This window comes from Pelobates fuscus, chromosome 1, assembly GCF_036172605.1.
Source record: "Pelobates fuscus isolate aPelFus1 chromosome 1, aPelFus1.pri, whole genome shotgun sequence".
NCBI lineage: Eukaryota > Metazoa > Chordata > Amphibia > Anura > Pelobatidae > Pelobates > Pelobates fuscus.
The window spans coordinates 62499099-62512964 of NC_086317.1; the positions used below are offsets into that span (position 1 = coordinate 62499099).

The 13866-nt window shown below is 46.2% G+C and overlaps 1 protein-coding gene across 1 annotated transcript; it reads right to left on the reverse strand.

Moving 5' to 3' along the window:
- Positions 1 to 204: 204 nt before the first annotated feature.
- LOC134587186 (zona pellucida sperm-binding protein 4-like) lies at positions 205 to 12938 on the reverse strand. The gene is made up of 5 exons (XM_063443386.1): positions 12703 to 12938; positions 11679 to 11800; positions 11326 to 11425; positions 1440 to 1544; positions 205 to 404 (listed from the first exon to the last, which is right to left on the reverse strand). Exons 1-5 carry the CDS (start codon positions 12890 to 12892, stop codon positions 271 to 273), a joined length of 651 nt encoding a protein of 216 aa, XP_063299456.1. The 5' UTR covers positions 12893 to 12938; the 3' UTR covers positions 205 to 270.
- Positions 12939 to 13866: the final 928 nt, after the last annotated feature.

Sequence of the window (13866 nt, forward strand, 5' to 3'; positions counted from 1 at the left end):
TTTAGTGAAGAACCCTGAGAAATGTCTGGTATAACTAGATGATTGATCAGCCTCGTCGACAAACGTGTGGGGTGCACAACTGGGGAACTTTAAATAAACTTCTCTTCTCTGAGAAAAGCTCAACCAAATGGTCACTCATATCTATCTTTATTTTTTTTTGTAAAACTACTTTAAAAATAAAATCTCAAGACACCTTATGGGCAGCAGAGTGTGAGAATATATTTAGGGGAACAATAGCTAATCATGCAAGATAAATTTGCTCATACTTTATTAAATTTTCACAGCTTGGTCTTTGCATTTCTTCTTCAATAAACAGATTGTTGCTATTAGAATTGCAAGAACACCCACCACGATAGCTATTCTCAGCCACTCTTTATCCAGTGACTTGGGGAGGACCGGAGATCCTACAGCAGAGAGAAAGGGAAATTAACAAGTATCAGTACTCAGTATGCAGCATTTTTTGAGTATGTTTTCCATGAATCTCATCCAGCCAAAAGGACTGGCTTGTCCTGGGGAGATTAGTACATCAAACCTACAAGTTAGTTATTGCATTTATTAAAGAAAATATTTATGTTCGTGAGGACATTCTCAGCTTTTGTTCTTGCCTAAATCCCCATATTCCTAATTTCCCTTTACTATACAATGATAATGTTGCACAAACCCAAATAAAAGTGTTTAGTTTTTTTTCTTAAAAAAAAAATAAAATTAAAATAAACACCAGTTCATTTTAAAACTTATGTCTATTGAGGAACTGGGGCAGAATGATTGGATGAGTGTTAAAGTGCAATCAAGTTGCTTACAGTGCTTTAATCAAGTTGCACAGTGTGTGTGTGTGTGTGTGTGTGTGTGTGTGTGTGTGTGTGTGTGTGTGTGTGTGTCAGTATGTCTGTCAGAGTATGTATCAGTGTGTCTGCCAGTGTGTCTGTGTGCGTATGTCTGACAATATGTGTCTGTGTGTGTGTGTGTGTGTGTGTCCTATGTACCCATTTTAAACTGCATGAGCCTAGTATTTTCACAACAAAAAACGGTCAAACCCAAACACAAAGAATAAAAAAAATGTGCATATTTAGTACAACATTTGCTTCTCACTGAAACCCTCGCTCCTGATACACAGAATATTATATGCAAAATATGCAGCCAATCTAGAAAAAGGAAGTATAGTATTGCACTTTTTAGACAATAAGCCCCAAACCAAAGCCGGTGGAGACCAAGGTAAAAGTGCAAACCATTCCCAAATGATTTGCACCATTACCAGGAAACCAAGCTAGGGTACTCTGGTCATCATTCATAACCATTACAGAGGGCTGTAGTGGTAGCGATTCTTGGAATAACCCTTTCCTTTTGATTTGTGTGCAGGATTTTGGCTGGAGCAGTGTACTTGTGTTGCATTTAAATAATTCTTAGCGTGATGGATGGTTCTAAGTATGGAACATTTTTACCTTTTATAGAGATTTCACTGGAATCCTTGACAGCTGGGAAAAACACTGGGTCTGGGGAAGCAGAAAGCTTTATTGTATAGCTTGTCAGATTAACAGCAGGTTTTTCTGCAATGAGAAAGGAATCAAGTTAAACACACGTTAGTCTCCCTCCTACTTTTATGATTTGATACAAAAGGCAGTAAACTAGTTCCATATGAAATTATGAAGAGATGGGATGGAGAGCAGTTCTGGAACAAGGTTCTAGAAGTGTAGCATTATTCAATGGTTTCTATGGTAACAGTTCCACTATTAGAATTTTGCCCCAGGTACAATCATGCATAACAGTGAAGTCAAAACAGTTTCTCTACTCCAGTAAGACTAGACTAGTAGAACACACACTGATCAGCGACAACATCAGAATCACTGACAGATTAAGTGAATAACATTGATTAGATTGTTACAGTGACAACCGTCAAGGGGTGGGATATATTAGGCAGCATGTGAACAGTCAGATCTTGAATTTCATGTTTTGCCAGTCTGGTCCGATCTCACAGAAAGGCTAGTGTAGCTTAAATTGCTGAAAAACATTATGCTGGCCAAGGGGCCATGAAAAAAACGTCTCTTCTCCACTGCCAAAAGAACCTTCAATGGGGTTGTCTGTCAGAACTGGATCATGGGGCAATGGAAGAAGGTTGGCTGATCTAATGAATCATGAATTCTTTTAGATCCGGTGAATGGCCCGCTGTGGGTATGTCATTTATCTGGGGAAGAGACAGCATGTGAAGAAGGTAGTCTTATGCTCTGGGCAATGTTCTAATGGGAAACCTTGGCATTCATGAGGACAGGCCCGGACTGGCCATCGGGCCGCGGTGGCCAGGGGCCGAGGCCGGCAGGGAGATCACAGGATCTCCCCTGCCGGTCTATGCAGGGCCGGCACTATCCGAGCGCCGGCCCTGCTGTAGTCCATGGCGGGCCGGTTGGGAGATCAAAGATCTCCCCACCGGCCCACATACAGTATACTGCAGCCGCCGGCTGGGGAGAGCGTGAGGGAGCCTGGAGAGGACCCGGCAGAGCTCCTACTTACAGCTCCGCCGGCTTCCTCTCGCGAGATTCGGACCGTTGCCATGGCAACGCTCCGGGTCTCGCGAGAGTGAGCTCTAGCCTCACAGGCTAGAGTTCACTCACCACTAAGACCACCAGGGATGGAAGCCAGCGGCAGAATCCCCCCTCCCAGGCATAAGGTAAGCAGGGAGGGGGGGATATAATCACATCAGCATTACAGACACCCCTAACACTCACAGCACACACACTGCACCCCTAACACTCACAGCACACACACTCACACACACTGCACCCCTAACACTCACAGCACTCACACATACTGCACCCCTAACACTCACAGCACTCACACACACTGCACCCCTAACACTCACAGAACACACACACTGCACCCCTAACACTCACAGCACACACACACACTGCACCTCTAACACTCACAGCACTCACACAAACTGCACCCCTAACACTCACAGCACTCACATACACTGCACCCCTAACACTCACAGCACTCACACACACTGCACCCCTAACACTCACAGCACTCACACACACTGCACCCCTAACACTCTCAGCACTCACACTCACTGCACCCCTAACACTCACAGCACTCACACACACTGCACCCCTAACACTCACAGCACACACACTCACATACTGCACCCCTAACACTCACAGCACACACACACACACACTGCACCCCTAACACTCACAGCACACACACACACACACACTGCACCCCTAAAACTCACAGCACACACACTCACACACACTGCACCCCTAACACTCACACACACTGCACCCCTAACACTCACACACACTGCACCCCTAACACTCACAGCACTCACACACACTGCACCCCTAACACTCACAGCACTCACACACACTGCACCCCTAACACTCACAGCACACACACACACTGCACCCCTAACACTCACAGCACACACACACACTGCACCCCTAACACTCACAGCACACACACACACTGCACCCCTAACAATCACAGCACTCACACACACTGCACCCCTAACACTCACAGCACTCACACACACTGCACCCCTAACACTCACAGCACACACACACACTGCACCCCTAACACTCACAGCACACACACACACTGCACCCCTAACACTCACAGCACACACACACACACACTGCACCCCTAACACTCACAGCACTCACACACACTGCACCCCTAACACTCACAGCACTCACACACACTGCACCCCTAACACTCACAGCACTCACACACACTGCACCCCTAACACTCACAGCACTCACACACACTGCACCCCTAACACTCACAGCACACACACTCACACACTGCACTCCTAACACTCACGGCACACACACTCACACACTGCACTCCTAACACTCACAGCACTCACACACACTGCACCCCTAACACTCACAGCACACACACACACACTGCACCCCTAACACTCACACACACTGCAGCCCTAACACTCACAGCACACACACTCACACACACACTGCACCCCTAACACTCACAGCACACACACTCACACACACTGCACCCCTAACACTCACAGCACTCACACACACTGCACCCCTAACACTCACAGCACACACACACACTGCACCCCTAACACTCACAGCACCCCTAACACACACACACTGCACCCCTGACACTCACTGCACCCTCACTCACACACTGCACCCCTGACACTCACAGCACCCTCACACACACACACTGCACCCGACACTCACAGCACACACACACACACACACACTGCACCCCTAACACTCACAGCACACACACACACACACTGCACCCCTAACACTCACAGCACACACACACACACTGCACCCCTAACACTCACACACACTGCAGCCCTAACACTCACAGCACACACACTGCACCCCTAACACAGCACACACACTCACACACACTGCACCCCTAACACTCACAGCACACACACTGCACACACACTGCACCCCTAACACTCACAGCACTCACACACTGCACCCCTAACACTCACAGCACACACACACACTGCACCCCTAACACTCACAGCACCCCTAACACACACACACTGCACCCCTGACACTCACTGCACCCTCACACACACACACACACTGCACCCGACACTCACAGCGCACACACACACACACACACACACACACACACTGCACCCCTAACACTCACAGCACACACACACACACACTGCACCCCTAACACTCACAGCACACACACACACACACTGCAGCCCTAACACTCACAGCACACACACTGCACCCCTAACACAGCACACACACTCACACACACTGCACCCCTAACACTCACAGCACACACACTCACACACACTGCACCCCTAACACTCACAGCACTCACACACACTGCACCCCTAACACTCACAGCACACACACACACTGCACCCCTAACACTCACAGCACCCCTAACACACACACACTGCACCCCTGACACTCACAGCACACACACTCACGCACACTGCACCCCTGACACTCACAGCACACACACTCACGCACACTGCACCCCTGACACTCACAGCACACACACACACACAGCACACAAACACTGCACCCCTAACACTCACAGCACACAAACACTGCACCCCTAACACTCACAGCACCCTCACTCACACACACACTGCACCCCTAACACTCACAGCACCCTCACTCACACACACACACTGCACCCCTAACACTCACAGCACCCTCACACACACACACACACACCCACACTGCACCCCTGACACTCACAGCACCCTCACACACACACACTGCACCCCTGACACTCACTGCACCCTCACTCACACACTGCACCCCTGACACTCACAGCACCCTCACACACACACACTGCACCCGACACTCACAGCACACACACACACACACACACACTGCACCCCTAACACTCACAGCACACACACACACACACACACTGCACCCCTAACACTCACAGCACACACACACACACTGCACCCCTAACACTCACAGCACACACACACACACTGCACCCCTAACACTCACACACACTGCAGCCCTAACACTCACAGCACACACACTGCACCCCTAACACAGCACACACACTCACACACACTGCACCCCTAACACTCACAGCACACACACTCACACACACAGCACCCCTAACACTCACAGCACCCCTAACACTCACAGCACACACACACACACTGCACCCCTAACACTCACACACACTGCAGCCCTAACACTCACAGCACACACACTGCACCCCTAACACAGCACACACACTCACACACACTGCACCCCTAACACTCACAGCACACACACTCACACACACAGCACCCCTAACACTCACAGCACCCCTAACACTCACAGCACACACACACACACTGCACCCCTGACACACAGCACACACACTCACGCACACTGCACCCCTGACACTCACACACACTGCACCCCTAACACTCACAGCACACAAACACTCCACCCCTAACACTCACAGCACACAAACACTGCACCCCTAACACTCACAGCACCCTCACTTACACACACACTGCACCCCTAACACTCACAGCACCCTCACTCACACACACACTGCACCCCTAACACTCACAGCACCCTCACTCACACACTGCACCCCTAACACTCACAGCACCCTCACTCACACACACACTGCACCCTTAACACTCACAGCACCCTCACTCACACACACACACACACTGCACCCCTGACACTCACAGCACCCTCACTCACACACACACTGCACCCTCACTCACACACTGCACCCCTGACACTCACAGCACCCTCACACACACACACTGCACCCGACACTCTCAGCACACACACACACACACTGCACCCCTGACACTCACAGCACACATACACCCCTAACACTTACAGCACCCTCACACACACACACTGCACCCCTGACATGCACAGCACACACACACACACACACTGCACCCCTAACACTCGCAGCACCCTCACTCACACACACTGCACCCCTGACACTCACTGCACCCTCACTCACACACTGCACCCCTGACACTCACAGCACCCTCACACACACACACTGCACCCCTGACACTCACAGCACCCTCACACACACACACACTGCACCCGACACTCTCAGCACACACACACACTGCACCCTCACTCACACACACACTGCACCCCTGACACTCACAGCACACACACACACACACACACACTACACCCCTAACACTTACAGCACCCTCACACACACACACACTGCACCCCTGACATGCACAGCACACACACACTGCACCCCTAACACTCACAGCACTCTCACTAGCACACATACACACACAGTGCCCTCACTCACACACACTGCACCCCTGACACTCACAGACCCCTCACTCACACTCACTGCACCCCTGACCCTCACAGCACCCTCGCACACACACACACACACACACACTGCACCCCTGACACTCACAGCACACACACACACACACTGCACCCCTGACACACACAGCACCCTCACTCACACACACTGCACCCCTGACACACACAGCACCCTCACTCACACACACTGCACCCCTGACACACACAGCACCCTCACTCACACACACTGCACCCCTGACACACACAGCACCCTCACACACACACACTGCACCCCTGACACTCACAGCACCCTCACACACACACACACACACACACACTGCACCCCTGACACACACAGATTCCTCACACGCACATAGCACCCTCACGCAAACAGCACCCACTACCTGAGCAAAATGCTCTCCCCGGCTGTTCCCACCTCCTATAACCTCCGATCCAGTACCAGGACTTTATTTAGTCTACCTCAAAACAAAAAGAAAGTGGCCCGATCCTCCTTCTCCTACAGAGCGCCGCAATTGTGGAACGACCTCCCGCACACTTTAAAATCTTCCCCAAGCCTAAATTCCTTTAAGAGATCCATCTCTACATACCTCAAAACCAGGGCCGTCTCTAACCCAGGGCAAACAGGGCAGTTGCCCCAGGCCCAGTTACTCCTGGGGGTCCACAGAGCAGCTGCCCCGTGAGCCCTTCTGTCTATGATTAATTTGAGCAGCCCCATGGATTCGGCAGTGCGGCTGTACAGGTTCGCACCGGCCCACACACTAAGGAGGCCCACCGCGAAACCCATGCAATAACGACCACCCGGTGAGCATGTGTCAGAAGGGGCATCTTTCTGTTCGGCAGCCGGCTGATCTCTCTGTGGGAGTAAGTGACTCGCGGCTGTGACTTTCTTCCACAGAGAGATCAGAGCCACGTGGGAGGCAGGAAGGCAGTGAGGAGGGGGCCAGGCCAGGAGTTCCAGAGCCTAACTCCCAACTGCCTCAGCCTGCCACTGGACCCCAGGAAAACCACCCTCCAGAAAAAGGTAATAATATGAAGGGTGGCTAAGTATGTGTGTGTATCAGTATGTAGGTCTCTGATTTTGCCAGTATGTCTGTGTGTGTGTCGCTATGTCTGTTGGTGTATGTCTGTCAGTATGTCTTTCAGTGTGTGTCTGTGTGAGTCAGTATGTGTGTGTCAGAGTGTGTGGCTGTGTTGTCTGTCAGTGTATGTGTTAGTATGTCTGTCAGTGTGTCTGTCAATGTGTGTGTGTCAGTATGTCCGTCAGCATATGTGTCTGAGTATCTGCATGTTGTCAGTTTGTGTATCTGTGTGTGGGTGTCTGCATGTGTGTCTGCATGTTTTTTTAGAGTGAGTGTGTGTGTGTGCGCGAGTGAGACAGTGTATATATATATCAGCATTCAAACACTAACACGAAACACAAATACACCTATGCATTCAAGCTGCAACACTTCATACAAGCACACTCCCTTATTAAAAATTTCAACAATACATACAAAAACACCTCTGTGTTAACCACCAAAATTATATTGCATTCAAAAATCAACAATACTTATAAATGCTGCTTGCATTCAAACACCAACACCACATACAAATATACTCCTACATTCACACAAACATACAAAAACATGATTACGTTCAAGCACACAAACACTGAGTGAACCCTGCAAGCATGGGAAAATGTAGGGCTCTAGCTGTCAAAGCATGGTTGGAGCAGTTTTTTGGCCACCCTCACGATAAGGGGCACAAAAAAATTCTTGCACCAGAGCCCTCTCTATTTTAGTGCCGTCACTGTGATGGGATATAGGGTGTGATTGCATGCCGGTGAGGGGGAGAGGAAGTAAGTGGTCCAGGGGGCCCAAGCTAATGCTTGCCCAGGGTCCATTCAATATTAAAGATGGCCCTGCTCAATTATATATTTCCTACCTGTTCTATGGTACATTTTGTATATATTGTGTATTAATATTGTTTTTGTATTTTATTGTACCCTAATGTCCCTACCCAGGACATACTTGAAAACGAGAGAAATCTCAATGTATCTTTACTGGTAAAATATTTTATAAATAAATAATAACTTGTCACATGAACAAACAATACCCACAACTGGAAACAAAGTGTTGCCAAGCCACTTATGGCAGCTGCAACAAAGTCACTTTGTAATCAATAAGAGTGGCTGTAGTTTATTTATTGATGTGGGTGTAGCAGAACAGACTTGGCCGATTCCAGGCTTGTCCCACTCCGCTGTAAGTCATTAATCATAGAGAGATGTAGCTTTCCAAATCATATACTCAGAGGTACATGATACCAAAAAAAAAGACTGAATGTAGGGGGTCAGAGAACTACTTTTATTGGGAGATACACAGTATTTCTACAGAACATTGGTAAAACTGTAAATATTTAGCAGGCAATAAACAAGGTCTTCTGTTGTCCCCTATAGTTTTCAGATTGCGCCGGTTCATAACTGATCACAACCTTTGATATCATTCCTGGTCTCTTATTCAAAGTCTTTAAAGAAACACCTATGTGATCATTTAAAGTAAATATCTTGGCATTCTAGTAGGGCTTCCCATCAAGTACTAGGTTTCATTTGAAAGCTCTTTCTGTTGCCTCCATCAGTAAAAGTTTAGTGTATATTGGACGGGTGTAAATGTACGTATTTAACGTTTTACCAGTTCCCTGTAAGATTTGTAGCCAGGATAGATAGGGAGCACCTCTGTGCAGCTGTAGGATGTACTGGGAATGGCACTGTCTAGTGGAAACTATGGAATACTTTGTCTTCTAATAAAATCCTACCTTGATAAATCATGGAACCACCACCAAGGTCATTTCCCATTGCCGTCACTAGGGGAATAAGGCATAATCTCACTCGTCGTAAGACAGTATCTATGGAGAATCCCATGGTCTCATGGGATCCTCCACAGACATCAGATTCATACTCCTGCATATGTGTGAGAGTCAGGGCAGTCTTCAACGTGGGTCAAACAGGGCCCAGTGACTTCAGGGAGCCCAAAGCAGCAGAATTATTTTAACTGCTATTGCCGCAAGCCAGAGGTCCACACACTAAGTAGGCCCACCGGGTGCCCATGCACTTAGGGCCACCCGGTGGGCTTGTTTTTAGCAGAGGCCCAGTCACGCACTGTGGCCCTTTAACAGCGCGACCTGGTCTCTTGCTTTTCGGCAGCCGTCTGGGAGGAAGTGACAGCCGCAAGTCACTTCCTCCCATAAAGAGGAGTCATGCGGGAGTGGGCAGAAGGAGGAGGAGAAGGAGGCAGTGAGGAGGGGGCTTCTCACTCCCATCAGCCTCAGGCACCACACTGGACCCCAGGGAAGGCACCCTCCAGAAAAAGTCAGGCACTGTCCAAAGCATTATTAAAAACTGGAAGGATAGTGGGCAAGCATTGTCTGGTTCAGCAACATTAAATGCCCAAAGAATGAGGTCAGCCGACTACCTGAATGACCAGGTTATTCCATTAAATTTATTTTTTCTTCCCTGATGGCACGGGCATATTCCAAGATCACAATGCCATGATTCATCTCGCTAAAATTGTGAAAGAGTGGTTCAGGGAGCATAAGACATAATTTTCACACATGGATTCATTGACCACCACAGAGTCCAGACCTTAACCCCATTGAAAATCTTTGAGATGCGCTGGAGAAGGCTTTGCGCAGTGGTCTGACTCTCATCATCAATACAAGATCATGGTGAAAAACAGCTCAGTGCTAAATACAACCTTGCACGCATTGGAAGATGGTATCAAAGCATTGTTGCAGTTGCATGATAGATAGGGATCTACCTCCTGGCCACCCTTGCGATTGGGGGGCCAAAATAAATTCTTGCATCAGGGCTATTTCTATTTAGTCCGTCACTGCATTGGGGTGGATGGCATGATTGCATGCCAGGGAGTGAGGGAGGGTGGCGGGAGCAGGGTCTAGGGGGCCCAATCAATATTTAAGACAGCCCTGGTGAGAGCACTGCACAAACATGGGCTCCTGTCAAAAGAGCCAGAAACTGAAGTTCGAAGATGGTGGCACCCATGGCTTGCCCATAAGACAGAGTAGTCCTTACTTTGCTTCCTGTTATCTTTTGACCCTGTTAAAATTTCAATGAGACACCAACACAGCCAGTGTGAGTATTTCTTCATAAAGATTTTTAATAATAACATTCAAATAGTACAATCTGGTGACAGGGCTGCTTTAAAGCAGATGTTTGGATCTTTTAATGAATACAGGCCAACGTTAACACATGGATATATGAAAGCCATACCAAAAAGACTGTCTGGATTATTCATTAACCTCTGAATTGCAGGAAACCGATGTCCAAATGGCAAAATTTCGGTAGAAATTCCGGACGTGGCAAAATTCCCCAACTCTGCTGTAGAGTGAAAGGCTTGCTAGTTTAGGATAAATGTTGCCTCTTGTTCGATTAACTACAACCCCAATCGATGCACGCCAGCACTTTCAGAGCAACTATAAATGATCAATTCATGAAGATACTGGGTCATTCAAACACACCAGAGCTTACCTTCAAACACTGGACACTCCAGCATTTCCAATTGTGGGAAACTGTACATTCCCCGGGAAACCTCCCTCTCAATAGAGATGGTCATGATGTATCGGGATTGCTGAGGAAATCGCGTATTTAGTTAAATAAATGATTTTACACAACCATCATGCACGTTAAATCATTACTGACATATTAAACTACTACTAAAAAATAGCATACTTATATTATAAAAAGTAAAAATAACCACACAACAAAAACAAAAAAAATCCGAACTAATCCTACAGTTTGCAGCCAGGTTTCTTTAAAACCGATATTGAAATCCCCTTCTGCAGGTGCGTCAGTGAATAAATTGCACAGTTTAGGTTACCTACCTGCTTAAGAACAAAGCATCCTTTATAGGAAGCAGCAATAGTCACAGACTCATTAGGGTTCGCACTGAGCCTTGTCCCACAGGCACTGTGTAAGGATAAATGCTGAAGCTTTCCATTCTGGTCTATAGAAATATAAAGAATCCATAATTGTGCATTAAGGCGACGGCTAAACATTGATGGAACCTGCAGGTGACTGTAAATTAGGCGCACTGTGTAGGTTAAGTTACAGATAGCTATGCAGAATGGCTTTTATATATAAAAAACAAAAGTGTTGCCTTGATACAACAAAACAAAAAAAAAATCGTTCTAGTTGAATACTTGTATAAATAATATTCAACAGAGACGAATCTAAAGTGCATCTAAACCATTAACACATTTCCCCCATTTAAGTTCATAAAAATAAGGAAAAAATTAGAATTTAAAGCCAAACTGCAACATTTAGTTCAAAACAGCAGCACTGGAAAAATTCAAATTCCTATATTCTTCCATTATCTTGGATCACAGAGTTATTCACAAAGCAGTAAATTGCTGAGACTTAATTAAGAATTTCACATATTAGGAGAAACTAGCTGAACTCATGGCTGGCTTAGAAGTTTTCGGAGATCCTTATTTTGGCCTAAAATTGGAAATAAATTTTGAATTCCAAACCATTCACAATTAGGCCAAAGTAGCCAAGCAGAAAGCATCGCTGACTTGGAGTTTTTCCAATTCGACTATTTTAGCCTTAAACATGAAATTCCTTTTGGATTCACTTTGAATTCTTGTTTTGGTGAATACCTTAAAGTTTATCTTTACAATTCTGTACTCAGTTTTTGGATTTTGTATATAATCCATATAGAAAGCAAGTCATATTTGATGACAATGTTCACGAAGCAGAGGTTTATTCACCAAACTGGAAATAGAAGAGATAACAGCCATTTTGGTGTAATATTTGCAATTCCTTTGTCTATTTTTCAGTTTGGTGAATGTAAACGTTCCATCTTTCTAAATAGACCACCATAAAAACATTATCTATTTCACTTACCTAAAGCACTTACTCTCATAGAAACATTTCTTGGAAGATTACCGGAGACAACATATCGGAGGCTCTGTGTTCCACAGAACAGACGAGGATTACCAATTCTAATACGGTGAGCACTTGGCTGGGTATTGGACAATGACAAACTATAAGCCAAAAATAGGCATATTCCCATTACCCGAAAGTTAAACTCCATGGTGACCACCCGATCTCTTAGAATGTTTTAGTTTTATCAATATTTGGAACACGTGTTCCTCACTACATGCTATCAAGGAGTCTGTTTATCATCCAGTTACTTTTCTACTAATACACTGGTGTAACTAATTAGTTAATTAAAGTCATCCTGCTTATTCCTGCTTCATGTTAAAAAAAAAAAAAAACAACCCTGACACTTAACGCTGCAGTGTTTTATGTGTCATTTTTTTATGATTTGTAAAAGTACCACTATCAATAGAAATCATCACTTTTATAGCTAGGGAGGGAGGGGGGAGCGGGGAGGGGGGGGGAGAGGGTTCATATGCCGTCCAGAGACAGGGAAAATCTCTTATTGATGAATTCCCATCAGAGCAGGTGTGTAGCTGTTTTGCCTTCAAACAAAGCGTGTAGAATAAAAATATGTGAAAGTTTCCTTGACGTTATATCTACTAAATTGCTTTAAAAAATAAATGCCAAAAAATGAATTCAAAATGAAATGGAGTGTTCCTTTAATTGATTGCCAGATCATCCCGTTTATACCAACAGCCATAATTCAGGTTGCACATGTTTTATGCAACATGTAGTTTGTGTCATACACGTTATTGGAAAGAAATCAATAAATCTCATTCAACTGTAATTGTGTAAATACTACATGCTGACAGAGATTACTTTTTATGTACAGCCCTAAAACATGTCTGTATTGTAAATGTCTGGTATGAAATCGTGGAACTGGAATCCATACTTTGAGATGAAGGTACTTTTTAATTCTTTTTAATAAGCTGACAATATGTTGTGGTTAAGTTGTCACACCGGGAAATTTAAAAACAAATAGCAAAACTCAGGTTTCATAAGACAGAGATTGTATTTCTCTGTTTGTTACAATACACTGTTTAGTTAAAGGGACTCTCCAGTGCCAGGAAAACAAATCCGTTTTCCTGGCACTGCAGAATCCTGCAGTGCCCCCCTCCCTTCCAT